Below are 16,049 nucleotides of genomic sequence, written 5' to 3'. Positions count from 1 at the left end.
CTTACACCCTACTAGTATATAGATTTATGTGTGTGTCTCCAAGGAGGGGAAATAAGTATACTCGTATGTCGAGTAGAGATGATCGAGTAGTTACTTTTGTGAAGAAAACTGGTAATTCAAGGTGCATTAATAAGATACAGAAATAACTTACAATTAACCATTATTGCACTGACAGAACAATTCTTACAATATTTAACAATCTCCAACATATTATTGGCTGAGCTTCTCGGAAACTTAGTGGGGCTGGAAATTCTCATTTATGTTAGCCTGTCCGCACGTATTTCGAAAACGAACTGACATTATAGACTTGAAATTGTATACGAAGCTTCATTTTTATATGAGGAACACTGGGTTCGATGATGGTGCAAGACACTCCCATGGGATTTGACTGAGTGTTATCAAATAGTTTTTCATTGTGTTATGGGTAACCATAATGGGAACGAGAATGTAGCATAGTAAATAGATTTGTAAACAAACTCCATACATCCATAAGTGATTCAAATATGTGACATACGAGAACACGTGTAGCGTAATTACCCCAATACATAAAACACAATTTTATTGTGACGGTGAAATAATGAAATGGCTTTAACCCTGATATTAAATCCAATTAATATAAATGCACCATTTGACAAGATGTGCCGAGAAAGATTTCACGTGTAGACTTTAAAATTGGCATGAATCTAAATGTCCTATAAGAATGAGTTCTATTAAGGGCCATTGTCATTTCACCTTCTTTTAGGTGTGGTTGTCTGCCTATCTATCCGCAGGAGGTTTAGAGAATGAAATGATCTATAGATTTGAAATTTTGAATTCAACCTCAGCGAAGCATGTTACGACACGTGGTGCGACCTACTCCTATAATAACAGCGATGTTTAGTTCACAATAATATTCAAATTCATAAGTTATCTCAGATTATATAGACATGAACAGTGCTGATCCTATAATTATGTAACTTCACTGACACATAAGTTTCACGTGAATGTACGACTATACGATTACTATCAAAGCAAGTATTTCTTGTCGACTATGAACCAATTATATACAGGAGAATGTTTTAGAACGGATTTTATGTAACAGTGTGATAATATAATAAGGGAAATCCAATAAATTAATTTACATCTTATTTAATCTGAGGACTGCAGATTTTTATCTTCGGATTAACATCCCGTTTCTCCCCAAACTTGTTTACAATTAATACAGGATATATGTGGAACTCACAAATATATGGTTACCACTACTTATCCCTTATGGAATGAGACGGTATTACACGTTATTTCTTTTTTTTAATAACGCTAACGCTGGCAAGTCCTTTTTTCCTCCGCAGTCAATTTGTTCTGTGGTTAGTAATTTTCATAACTAGCTACGCAACAATTCATGGTCTAAATGTATCTTTTGTAAACAATAATTTGAGTTTTTGAGCTCGACCAATTGTAGTAAATTCACCGTGTACATCTCTTACAATTTTTATTTACAATATATTTAGGCCTAAAACAAGTTACACTTTACAATGCTAAATCAATTTGTAGCAGTTAAAATAACTAATTATTTTCTAGTTATATTTGAGTAAATTACTTAGCCTGTATCACTCGAGCATGACAAACAAAACTGACCTGTTGTAGTTGCAGTTCAATTTCCGGATTTGGAGGTTCGCAATGGTATTATGCATTTCAAGGTTAAATAATATTTTTGTTATTTAAAAATGTTGAAATTTAATTTACTGATTTTGTTCATTTGTTTTTTTTTAATTAACATTTATTTCAATATATAAAAAATGTACAAAATTGTCTACACAAATTTTGTTGTATTTGAGTTTTAATTTAGACTAGATATTGTTATAATTATGTTAGTATAATTTTATACTATAGTTGGATTACTACGACATATTATTGCAAATGGTATGGTTGAAAACAAATGTACGCACATTTTGTCAAAAGTGCAATATTAGAAATACATAAATAAAATAGAAGTGAACGAATTTTGCAACTTGCGTTTTATTCGAGGTTCTTATTAAAAAGGTGTGGGGGGATCTCGATTGTTGAGAGCCACCACTGATGCAAGCATAAAGGTTTTTTTAGTGGACGAGAGCTGGCCAACAGCGGTCACAACGATGATTTAAAAAGCGAGAATCATCACGAACGCACGTCACTTTTGTTAATTGTGGAGGCATAATGATTGAGTATAATAAGAATAATTATCTTGCTGAGAGTAATATAAGGATCCAGAACCGGTTGCCAGTGCAGAACAAGATGAGGGTAAGCATTACTGTCGTGGTCGTGCTGTTGGCAACTGCTGCATACGTAGCAGCACAGCTTGGTCGCGGCTACGCTCAGGGTCGCTTGAACGGGATAGATGTTGACTCCATCCTAGGCAACAAACGGGTGCTGCAGTCCTACATCAACTGCTTCATGGACAAGGGCCCCTGTACTCCCGAGGGACGGGAGGGCAAAAGTAAGTACTTAGCACTAGTTAATTAAGCTAAGAAATTGTTTTTAAAATTAATCGAGGCCAATAAAGTCTGATTCTGTTACAATTAATTCTTTCTATTTTATTTTATGTATGAGCAGAAATGCACTAAATTTTTATTTTTATCAAGACGATAATCTTTTATTATTTATTTATAATTTATAGAAGTGTTACTACAATTAATTTAATACTTAATATTATACTTAAATAACATTATGTGTAATCTTGGAAATTTCCACATTATTTTATAATGTAGAAATTTATTTTAAATCTGTAATTAAGTTACTTATATTATGTTATGATCCAGAGGTGCATTCATCGTATAGAATGCTCTGGACAACAAAAATGGTTTCAGATTTCTTTGGAATAATTTGTCATTGCTTTCTAATTTTATATATTTGGAAGTTTGTTGTTAGTGGTTTTGGGAGTACCTGTTTTGGGTGGCAGGACTTCCAAATAAATATAATCTGTTGTGACGGATCGGTAATAAAGGGTACAAATTTCAAACGAGTGGAAGTTCGCGGCTAATTGAAGGGCGGATACAATCCAATTAATACTCGCAATATAGTTTCGTCGCTAATTATGACGTCAAATCACACGTAAACGTCAAAGTAAAATCAGTAAAGAAAACATACATTAACTATATATTTAGTAAATTCAAATAATTAAACTGCAACTAAAAAGAAATTCGTACTTTATACACAATATAAACTCACATATTTATTATATTTAAAAGTTAAACGTATTAGTTTGGATCCGAAATTGAATAAGGAAGGGTTAAACTTCCGTTATTCCCCGCTCTCGCCCTACATAGTTCTCTTTTCTGAATTGACTTTGTAGACTAAATGAAAACAAGCTTAAATGAAAACAACTCGTATGTGCAAGCAAATACAGATGGTGAAACATATTTCATATTTATTGCTTCCTGATGAAATGGAAAGTAAATTAGTGTAAATTTGGATAAAATAATATGAAGAAACTTTTTATTAGTTATAATAAATATTTTTATTATATTTTATTAATATAAAAATTATAAAAGAAAAGAAAATTATAAAAGAATTAGTTAGATTATTACTTTATTTTACAAGTAAGTGAGTGATAATGCACCTAAAAAATATTTGATGAAAAGTGAGTATACTAAAATTAAATTGAACTCTTATGCAACTCATTATCCATATTTTGACATTTTCTTTAAATTGGCACTACCTACGTAGATCCAATATAAATTGGTACCAACAACGTCGTGGGACATTCTGACATTATTACAAATTTACCACACAAAAGTGGGACTACAGCACACATCTCGACATCTTATAAATTGGGATTACCAAATTGAGGGATTACGTCAAAATCGCAACGAGGAGCAGACATTTCCGAACCTTCACAAAATGACCACTAACGTGGAGCTAGACGACACCATATTCACAACCCCAACCTCATTCACATGACGCAAACAACGTGAAGCTACACATATTCACATACCTGAACTTATGAAAATGGCACTATCAACGTGCGGCATTACGAACTTGAGCACTGAGTTGTTGGGGTCTAGAATTTGATTATATCGTTTGTTGTGGTCGTGGTAATCCTTTCTCTCAAACAAGTTACGTTTAAATTTTGAACGTATTATTTCCAAAATATATAGAAAATGAAAGGTCAAAAAATGTAATCCTCCAACAGTGCTTTACATGACTATTTTGATCGTTTTTTAATAATTCACATAGGCTTTTGTGTTGACAAACATTTTTTGTAACTAATTTATTTGACAAAACAGCAATACCGTATAATAACTGAGTATATACGAGATCATTTTAATAATTTTGTTGAACGATATTAGCATTTCGTGTTGTGTATTGCACTATTTCGTATGTAACAGAACAATTTTAAATTTTATTTACCATAACATAACTTACCTCTATCTCAACGCTTTAGAATTAGTACATCTAGAACCAATTATACTTATTTAAAGTTTTTCTTAGTTAGTTCTCTTTGCTTGAACTATCGAGTTATGATTTTGATGTATAAATAATAATAATAAATAATAAATACTATTATCATCCTTGCTTCAACTTTTGTCTTCGTCCCACAAAAGTGTGTGTATTTACTTGTGGCAGGCTCGTACTTAGACCTTTTATTTTCGGACAATTTTACCAGGGCCCGGGACTCACAACACACGTCTATTTGAAGGGACTGTGTCGACGGACGAGATATTTCAACCTAATAACTGTTAAATACTACTAAATCTTACTATCATTAACAAAACAAGATGTTGTCAATGGGATAACAGTGGGAGGAGGGCGATGCGATGTACGGCGGCGCGGCCAAATATCTCTCCGGACCCCGTCAAAGCTGAGTACAGCCCTCAACTTGTGCCATGGTTGTTCATAGGCCACTTCGTCATAGTACATATTAACTTATGTAACTAGCGTTCATTTTGCGTCGGGTTAGACATTTGCTTGTGGTATGGTCGTCCATACTTCGTTATTTTTTTAGTTTGTAACGTGATCTTTTATTCGTGTACACTCAGAGTAAATGATAGTCATCGGTATTGTAACAATTTTATTAAGGTGAGTTAATCAAATACACGAACCGATACAGAGAAATCTATTTCTTTAATTATGGGCCAGTGCTACGAATCTACTCATCCCTAGAGACAAACATTTAAATTGACGAAGAAATAGACCAGAAAAGTTTTTCACCAAATGTGTAATCAAACGGGCGGTGTTAATATGCGAAACACAGCCTGGATACTGGACAGAAATTGTTCTTTTAATTCAAAATAAACGATTTTGTACTCTATTAAAATGTAACATTCATTACAAGTCCTTTGTAATTTACACTTATCTTTCTATTTCAATATGTTTTATTAAAAGAAACAAATCCTACAGTATTTAATGATATGATCATAATCCAACAATATAATGTTATAATTAGCTAATTGTTTTTTCGAGCAGTGTTGTTATATAGTGACAGTTAAGCAAATTATCTCCCATATTCAACCGATTTGTGTAAACTTCATATCATTGGATTTGTAATTAAATTGTCTAACTAATATATAATAAGTGTTATCGTTTTAAGATGATTGCGCTTAGTTCTTAAAAAACCACCATTAAAAAAATAAACCTTGTAAAAATTTATATTTATCTGTAATTAGGCCTTTAGGTTTTAAAAATGTATGGCAAATTTCAACTTTACAGGCAGTTCCCAAATTAAAAATAGATACGTGTAAAATGTTATGGTGGAAATAATTATTACGTTTTAAAAAGTTCAATATGCTATTTTCGTTTGTCTTTAGCCCAGAAATATCTGAAAATGTTGGTGGAGAATAATATTGGAAACCCTGAATATATTTTATGTACATAATAAAAATAATTGGATTCAAGTCTACCGTTTTGTTTTTACATAGAAAAAAACTAATATTTTAAAATAACAAGCTATATTGTTAATTTTGTTGTACCTTATACCAGAAATTTATAATAATTCTATTGAAACTAAGTTTTTTAGCTTTTAAGACAAATTAAAAAACTTATTTCGAGATGTGCATTATATACAAAGACATAAATTACCAATATTGTAAATTTCAGAATCCTTCCTTGAATTTAATTATTTTACACTCACCTGATGCAAAACGCAATACAGTATATTTGGCAGCAGGATAATTTTTTTGGTACTATTAATTTTCAAAAGTAATTAAAAATTACTAATCTTTAAAATTTAGATATGTATTCAGCAAAGTTAGTTCAGCTGAATTACTTATAGTTTACCATTCACAACATTTCTCACAAATGAAAGTTACGTTTTGATAAATAAAAGTTTATAATATAATTTTTTATCATTCTACACAACAGCTGTTTTGATACTTCATTTGGCCCATGCTGTGTCTGTTTTTTGTATAACATGTTACATGTACATGGATCTGAAAAGTCTGCTGGCACACGTTTATCACTGCTCTATAATCTCAAACTTTACTGTTCAGTCATTCAGAGTAAATAAATAACAATGGTTTTAACAGCATATGTTGATGTATTATGTAATGATAATTAAATAAAACGTAACGCATTTTTCTAAGATAAAAAAACCTTATTCACCACATGGAGCACAAAGTGACTTTTGATGCTTAATCGTAATCGTACTCCGACCTTGGCTTTATCTCGTTCATGGCTTTTAACTTATAGCAATATACTCAATGTAAAAAGTAGGCCAAGGGTAGTAATAAATTAAATGATTCGGGATGACTTACAATTATTTTAATCATTTCAAATAGAGATAAAAAAATTAACATATTTTGATGTACATGAAAACTATTTGAACAAATATTCAATGGACGGCTAGCCTGAAACGAGTCGGAGGAAATGTTTTAGTGAGAGCATAGGTCGAGCAGTATATCAAATTAAAGGTCTCAATGATAGATTACAATGATACAAACCTGACCTTAAAGGGTTGACCCTAGCTATAATAACAGCTTATTGAAGTTACAAAACATTGTTAGTATCAGCTTTTGTATTATTTTATTATTACCTGTGAATTGCGCGTACAACAGTGGCAGAACAATGTTCTAACTCAAAATTAAAAATTTTCATCATTAAAAGACAACTTATGTTTATTTATTTATTCTTAAGACACCGGACGTCCAGTTATGTTCGCTAAAGTGCTAATTAATGTCACACACCTGATCTATAAAAGTTTATACACAGCAATAGAACAGGTGAATTAAAAATCTTGACATCTGAATGTTTTAACGTCTCATTTACATAGATAAAAAGAGAGAATTTGAATTGTCCTCCATAGGGGTATTTAAAATTTCTTGATCATATCTCCCTCTCTATCACTCCAAACATAGTGTAGCTTAAACCAGTAATGCATACTACTACACTAATTAAATGAGCAAAGAATATCTACATTTTAGAACTATATTGTAGAAAAAATGTATTATATATATATTTAATATTTCAAAACTAGTATTCCTAACTAACAGTACTCGTACTCAAAGTTAATTTCATTTTATTTTTTATGATCACAAAACTGAGATTAACCTTACCATTACAAAAAATAATCTAGAGGAGAGATGGAGAGGGGATTGGCCCCAACTCTGGATATGCCACTAGTACAATGAATGTGCATAAATTTTATCAGAAAACATTGCTCTTTTTGGGATGAATTTTTCAACTTTAGATAGTTATCTGTGATATAACCATTACTTTTAAGAATTAACACATATTTAACCCTAGAGCTGGTATGAAACGAATTTTCGTCGCCAAAGGCCCGTCTGATTTGGCAACGACGAATATTCGTCGCCAAAGTAGACATGTACAGTTATTGAAATTTTAGGCAATTAAGGTCATATAAATGATTTTTATTTGATATATTCTGGAAGAGCAATAACTATAGTACCGATTTACTGTTTTTACTTTCTATTATTGTCTTCTTTGTTTACCGTAAAACATTGTTTGTTTGGACAGCTGACGTGAACGTAGTACGGGTCAACCACATTGTTGTGAAACTGTAAACAAGTGACGGGTTTTGTGTTTGAGGTTACGAATCCAATAGTATTTGGTGTAGTTATTATTGTTTTTTTAGCTTTCTTAGGTTATAGTTTTAGTTGTTCAGTATGGGTGAAAACTGTAAAGACCGATCAAGTAATCTTAGAGAGCTCGCAGGGCGGGATCTAGTGACGCTGAGTGAAAAAATGAAACTTTGTATAATATTTGTACATATGTAAATAAGGTAAGATTAAAATTTATTATTTTATTTTATTTTTGTTTTAACTGTCATACTTATATAAGTATAAATGCAGTCAAGAGATTATGTTACCCCCGAACAATAATATTTATTTAGAAATGCACATAAGTACAGAGTGTCACCATTGCCAGTTCTAGGGTTAAAAGGTTAGCTTTGAGTATTTAAAAATGTTTTGAAAACTTCTTTAAGGTTCATATCAATTACCATGAAATAAATAATTTCTAAATGAAGTTATTAAAAATTTCTTAAACAAGCCCATAAAACCAACCACAAGTATATGCAGCATTTGTACTTTTCTCTATGCCTTTATGAATTATGAACATGTTGGAAATAGATTCAACCTGCTGCCTCACCCAAAAAGTGTTTATTGGTTGAAGTAACAGTGATCGATTTAAACCATAAAACACGCGAGATGGGTAGGTCAAATGTTGAACACCAAAATCTTAAGAGTATAGTTGTAATCTTTCCATATCATATATACTGTAGTGATATAAAATTTGTTCCAGAATACTTTCCGGAAATATACAAGACAAACTGTGCCAAATGCTCTGAGGAACAACAAACTCTTGTGAAGAAAACTATCAAGGCGTTTGTTACCAAAAGGAAAACCGACTGGGACATGATAGTTGACAAGTATGATCCTGATCACGCCCATGATAAGGATTTCCTCAAATGGGTTAATGAACCTTAAAAGTATTGTTTGCAAATAAATGTTTTAAAATATATCTTTATTCACCCATTAGTCTATTTTGTCTGAGACTTAATTTTACAATACAACCAACATAAAGAATTCTGTTTGGTCAGAATTATTTTGCTACCTTCTGTCACATCTTGAAGTGTATATATATTTATATATATATATATAATATATATATATATATATATATATATATATTGTTAGTTAAAAAGGCTACAAGAGAAAAATGTGTCTTTGATGTACAGATGTTAAATTACAAGTTACTGGTACTAGAAAATGCAGCACTATTGTAACACCTTACAACGATGCTTCCCATTACTTGTGTCTGTGATTGTTGTTTTTACACTTTATAATCACTGGAATTTGTGATTTTGTCAAGGTTTTTACTCACTCATCAATTAATAAATTATTTCAGGGTTATTGATCATAGGAATAATCTTTTTAGTTTTATCAAGAAAGATAATATTAAAGTAACTTTCAAAATTGGAATTCAATTCAACTTAAATATGGTATCTCATTGAAGGTTCCATTTTGGAAACTATTATTTCCTTTGCTTGTAAATGAACTTATATACACGAAAACAGCTAAGAATCAATTTGCATTGCATGTGCACATAACTTCAATTTTCTTTAAATCGATAGTTATATTTTTCTCAAGAAAGAAATCAACCATCAGCAGTTTTAGTTTTGGTAATGTACAAAAACATGATGTGGTTCTTTCTTGAAATTTATAGAAAAATATCTCCTACAAAAAATAATCAATCGCCAGTTACACTAGGTTTGGTGGAAGTTGAAATGAGAGGGTATTAGAAGGGTTAAAGTATCAAAAGTTGATATTAATATTTTTTTTTAGGTTGTCACATATAATAACAACTCTCATGCGCATAAATAAAAATTAAATCAGTTAAATACAGATTGACCATTAGGTGGGAAGTGGTGTCTTTTAGTCTCTTTACCTAGGTTGGTTCATAAAATCGGCTATTAAAAACTGGGAAAAGAAAACATCTTCATTAGAGCATTTTATTCAATACAACTTCTAAATTATAGTATAATGAAGTATAGTTTATAAGTATATGGGTTATAAAGCTAAGGCACATTGTATTGTAGGAATTACAAAACATAGAACAAATGCTACAACATTCATATTTATACAGTGTGTATGCTCTTTGTTTGCTGGATTTAATATTCTTCATTAAAAATCAAACCATTCAATAATATTTACGTAAAAGATAAATTTGATATACACAAACAATTTTTTTTCAAATGTCAAATAAAATCGGGTTGGTGAAACTGAAAATCTCTACAACATCAAGCAAAATCACACAACAAACTTTAATTTTACTCCAAAATATAAACCATATCAAAATTAGTACGCAGCGCAACTTTCAACACAAAAATAGCTTATTAACTGGGGAAAATTTTTTAGAATATTCAATAATCTGATAATAATAATAAATAATGTTATTGCTTTTTCATGGCAGTGGATTCAAAAACTTCTTTGTAAGGTGAAAAAAATGCTATATAGCAAAGAATTTTTTATAACTAAACTTAATCTGGCAAATCATTAAAGAACCCCAAACTGAGTTAGCCTTGGGGTTAAATATAAGAACAAACAATGTATCCTCATTATTTTAAATAGATATATGACCTTAGAACTCTGCAAGAAAGCAAAGCAAGTGAGATAATATGATAATATGAGAGAAGTAAGAACTTTAACAAATCCAACTGTTTATTTTCTAACAAGCATTGGAATTTGTTGTATTTATAATTTTATTTCCAACATTGGGTTATAAAGTCATTTAAGTGAATGGGTTTACATTCATTTCAACAATATTGTTGATATATCAAGTAATTATTACTGTATTTATACTTATTAGTTCCTCCTTGATATTAAAGAAATACCTTTTTCACTTAGTCACCCGAATTCGGTAGATTTCACTTCACAGACAGTGGTATTTTCCTAATTTAAAATTGCATTCTTGAAGAAAACACACAATTTTGAATACAACATTACGCAAATACCAACAATAACATTGTTACACTTGGCTGTGAGTGATCACACTTTTTTATTACTGTTGATGTGTAAAAAAACAAATTTCTCGCTATATAACTCCGTTTTATAAACACCATTTCAGGTTTCTAGAATAATTAAATGTTGACTATATAAAATTTAATTAATTATCCATTTGAGAACAGAATAGAATTGTATGGACTTGTATCATTTTTAAACTTTTGAAATAAAATTCCATAATACCACATCTATTTAAAAAACATTCAAAAGCTATTTTAATGCCTTTAAAATTGCTCAAAATATCACAATAGGAATGATTTTTAACACAATTACTTAAAATAGAATCAAATGTACAAAGAACATTGTACTCTGTATATATGTATATCTTGAAGAAATATTAGTTACAATACAAATGTATACTATTAAAAGAGATACAAAAAGTATATAATGGGTTATAGGTTATTTATATAAAATCTGACACACAACTTGTAAAAAATATTATTAAAAATTAATTTTGTTAAGCTTTAAAAACAAATTCCATCACAGCCATTAAAAAAATTTGTTTATATAAAAAACTTACATGCTAAAACAGTGTTTTAGTAGAATTTAGTTATAGTACAAAATATTATATTTTATATATCAATATAGATAGTTAAATACATGATAAAATTAAATATATCAACAGGTAATAAGTATACTCATTGCACACACATACACATACACGTATATATATATATATATATATATATATATATATATATATATATATATATGACAAATAACATTTCTGCTAGGCTATATAGTTGCTACTCAAATATTGCACAAAATATTCTAAATATTATATGCTTCTTCACATCTTTCTACTTTGCAGAAAGTACACAATAATATACTACTCGTATATTAATAAAAGTATGAATGTTAAATAAATGCAGATATTTAATTTCACAGTCAAAAATTCATTAACTATCTAGTGGCAGTTATTTCATCTCTAATGGCTGACCATTTTTTGTTTAATAATCTATATTTTATAATTATTGTGCATTGTTGTTTTATAAATCAATTTTAGAAGCATCTTTTAAAATGGAGTGACCACTTTCTTGAACTGTATTGTTTGAGAAACAAACATTCTGAACTAGTCATTTCAAGCCAAATTGTATACAGCTCACAAAATCAAAATAACCAGAAAACTGTAATTTAATATTAAAATTCTCTATAGTCACAATATAAATATTACACATTCTTTTAATGAAGCATAACTAGGTGAACAGGTAACATTGTCAAGGTATAAAATAGAACTTAAATTAGGGTCAGGAACGAAACAGTGTTAAATAAAATGTACAAATTTATGTATTCATTATTCCTAATGTTACTAAATAAATTGTATCACATAAATATTCTTCCATAAAATAATAACATTTTTCTTTTAACATATCTGAAACTTTGATTTTACACTCATTATCTTTTTGGATTGAATTTAACCTAGTAGACAACTTATTGTATGATTGTCTTCCAAGATACTGTAGTGAACACTCAAAAAACAAATTCTATAAATTGGAAAGTGCAATATATCTATATTTCTTGTATTGTTATTATGGTTATATAGATTTAAAAAAGCTCAAAATTCTGCCTTACAAACAATACAAATCTCAGCACATAAATGGACAGGTTTACATATTTAAATCTTTAAATGTTCCTTTGCATGAAGTTCTTTTAGATTACATCATGATCTTTAAACATTTCTTTTAAATTTTGAAAATGTCTCCCAATCTACTAGAACTTTCCCAAACTTCAATGACATACTGTATAACTGAAATAAACATACCACAATAAATTATAAGTTTTATTTTGAAGTAAACAACATTTCTCAAGATTGACATCTGAAAACAAGCAGCACTGGCTTTGGGGAGGGGGTTAGGGCCTTGATGCTGGGGGCTCAGCGGGTATAGCGGTTGGCGGCTTTGGAGTGCGGTACTTAGTGCAATTGCATGCAAGTTGAATGAATGCGAGTGTGTCTTGCGATATTATTGTAAATTTGTATAAAGTTACATTAATTATTGATGATTGTTTTTATTTTAAGATTCATTTAATATGTAATGTAAATAAATAGACTAAATTTTAGTTATAAATGTATACATATACTGTATATGTTAGTTTAATTTTTATGAGGTCAAGTGGTAGAGAGGACTTTATAGTCCTAACTTCACCTCTAATAAAGTCAATATTCTATCCATTTTATGATTGAGACGTGGATTCCTAGAGTATTTACTGATATCAAAACGTAAATCCATTAACTCTAATTTTATGTTAAAGTCAAGATTGGTTCTGGCTTTGAACAGTTTGAAAAACCACTAATTGAGTTTTATTGAAATTCAATTTTAACCAATTTTGTTGTGAATCATAGTGATAACTAAAAGTCTTGAATAACCCTGTGAAGGCCAATATTATAAGTAGATTTGTGTCATCTGCATATAATATTAAACTAGAATTTTTATTTGCTGAGAGATCATTAACATATTATATTAAAAATAGTACAGGACTAACTATCAAACCAACCATCATATGGACAGCTGCCAATTGACCTTTTGACACGACAATCAAGAGGATTCTTTCTGGACCAAGAGGAATCTATGTACCAAATTTTCAAGTCTCTACGATCTTTCTAGTAAGAGTTATAAGACAGACAGACATACTGGCTGCACTTTTGACCTTTCCACCCCAAAATCAATATGGTTTTTTCTTGAACCAAGAGGAACCCAAGTACCTAGTTTCAAGTCCCCAAGCCTTTCTATCAAGAGTTATTGTACAGATGGACAGACAATGACATGGTTCTGACAAGGTCACCAATAAGAAAAATACCAGAGGAAAATTTACAATGATGTACCCAAAACTATTTTTGATTTATTAATTTATAAATACAAGATATAAAAATAGGCTTTGTGCAACCATGTTCATATTGTAAATATATTTGTCTTAATCTAAGAACAAATATTACTAATTATGTCAACTAGATACTCTCTAAATTTACAATAAGCTAAGGCAATTTGTGTGTATTTATATATGTGGATGTAATGCATGTATTTTGTTTCAAAAGAGAAGAAGTGTTAATAATTACAGATAACTCATTAGAACTTTCAGTGAAATAAACAGATATTATAACATTCCTTTGAAATGGTAAGTGAAAGTATTAGGCTAAATACGAGATACTTTACAAAAAGTGGATAGTGATCAGTTCACCATACAATTGAAATAACTCCAAATGTTTATGAGTTACTGGACCATTTGCTATTACGCCAAAAATTTACTTTTATAACACAGGAGAGGCAATACAAAATAATATGTTCTTCAAAAATGAAAAAAGAAAATTTTTACCCACTTCATGACAAAATTGTCCAATATACTAGAGCAGATGAACACGTTCATGCTGACAAGGGGCTCTAGTGCCCCACTTACTGTTTCTTAAAATCCAGTGTAGCGTTCTTAATGTAATCTGTATAGTAAGTTTAATCCAGTCGTATTTGCAATAGGCTTATTAAATGTATCGTACTACATTTTGGAATGTCTCTCATTGCTTTTTAAACAAAAAACATTTGTACTATGTTTTGACATATGTCGTGCAAAATACAATAACATATTAAAAAATAAATAAAATCACTATTGTTGTGAATGTATTAATCTATATACCTTCTAAATGATCAAAACTGTGGGACTGGTTGGTAGTATAGGACACCTAAACATTTGAAATGTCAGAATGTGTCACACGGTTACTTATTCCGACAGAATCATTGAAAAAGACGCTACAATTTGTTAACAGCTAATGAAATTATTGTTATATTTAAAACTGATAGCAAGTTATCCTGATTGCAATCCATAATTTGTGATGTATCCAAAAATTGAAGGACCTGAAAGAATGCCACCTCGATGTTCAAGATTATATCCAATATCATATCCTTTGTTTTCCCTTCCGAATCAGGACTGGTTTCAATAAAATTATGACACAACCCCCGCACAAACTATACAAGGCACAACATTTTCAATCAACTTAATTGCGGGAAATTTTCTTTGCATTATATAGTGGGCATGTTCACTATTTTCGAAGAGGGACATTTATTATAATTAAACAGTGAAAATTTAGAGATTAACTATTATGGGTTTCCATGATATAAGGGCTCGAATATACTGAATAGTCCCCTGGTATTTGTACCATACACTTTTAGGAAAAAATGAAATGATCATTAAATTTATTAATGATGTTGGGGTCGATTTTTTTTTAATGGTGGTCCATTGCTGCATGTTATAATTTTTACATACTAACTTTATTTTCAACTGACTAAGAGGATAGATTTCAATCCTGAGGACATTGTGTTATACTTTTTTGTAATGTATAATGATGGTAAATGTCCAAAATTCTATTATCCTTTCAAGTGTTCTTTTCAAGCAATAGTCCACTAGTATAATATAATTTTTTAAATATCAACCTTAGACATGTATACCTTAAATTTGATACATTTTTTTTTTAGCTAACCTCATTTTTACTTTATAACACAGTAAAATGGTACAAAAATATAGCAAATTGTGTACATATGAAATCAAAGTTTCTATCACATTTCAGCACAGCATTAGACCAACTCAAGGTATTTAGTGTTTTACCATAATCAAATTGTGTACATATGAAATCAAATATATAGTTTCTATCACATTTCAGCACAGCATTAGACCAACTCAAGGTATTTAGTGTTTTACCATAATCAAATTGTGTACATATGAAATCAAATATATAGTTTCTATCACATTTCAGCACAGCATTAGACCAACTCAAGGTATTTAGTGTTTTACCATAATCAAATTCCTAGTTAAAATTTTTGGTCATAAATATACAAAATAAAGTTTAACATACAACACTATTTTTATAAAAAAGTGACCACTTTGAATATGTACATATAACAACTATATAACAAATCTGTAAAACTTGGATGTATGTGGATATTCAATAATCCCATTAGATTTGACTAATTTTAACTTAAATAATTTTTATCTCCACATAAAAATTATTCAAAGTACTTATTCATAATACGGAGGCAACATGAATATCGATTAGTAATCACTCATTCCACCCACGAGCAATTTCTCTCTATATTT

At 29.9% G+C, this 16,049-nt stretch overlaps 1 protein-coding gene across 1 annotated transcript; it reads left to right on the top strand.

The window, feature by feature from the left end:
- The first annotated feature begins 2,157 nt into the window (after nt 1-2,157).
- Nucleotides 2,158-8,996, top strand: LOC124354704 (ejaculatory bulb-specific protein 3-like). Its single transcript, XM_046805357.1, has 2 exons — nt 2,158-2,452; nt 8,713-8,996. The coding sequence occupies exons 1-2, from the start codon at nt 2,173-2,175 to the stop codon at nt 8,895-8,897; spliced, it is 465 nt and encodes a 154-aa protein (XP_046661313.1). The 5' UTR covers nt 2,158-2,172; the 3' UTR covers nt 8,898-8,996.
- Nucleotides 8,997-16,049: the final 7,053 nt, after the last annotated feature.

This window comes from Homalodisca vitripennis, chromosome 2, assembly GCF_021130785.1.
Source record: "Homalodisca vitripennis isolate AUS2020 chromosome 2, UT_GWSS_2.1, whole genome shotgun sequence".
Taxonomy (NCBI): domain Eukaryota; kingdom Metazoa; phylum Arthropoda; class Insecta; order Hemiptera; family Cicadellidae; genus Homalodisca; species Homalodisca vitripennis.
The sequence above is the reverse complement of the archived record's forward strand: the minus strand, read 5'-3'. Positions and strand labels throughout refer to the sequence as shown.

Coding starts and splice junctions, on each gene's coding strand:
- LOC124354704 (XM_046805357.1), top strand. CDS start 2,173: ATGATTGAGTATAATAAGAATAATTATCTTGCTGAGAGTAATATAAGG. Junction 2,453..8,712: donor CGAGGGACGGGAGGGCAAAA/GTAAGTACTTAG, acceptor AATTTGTTCCAG/AATACTTTCCGGAAATATAC.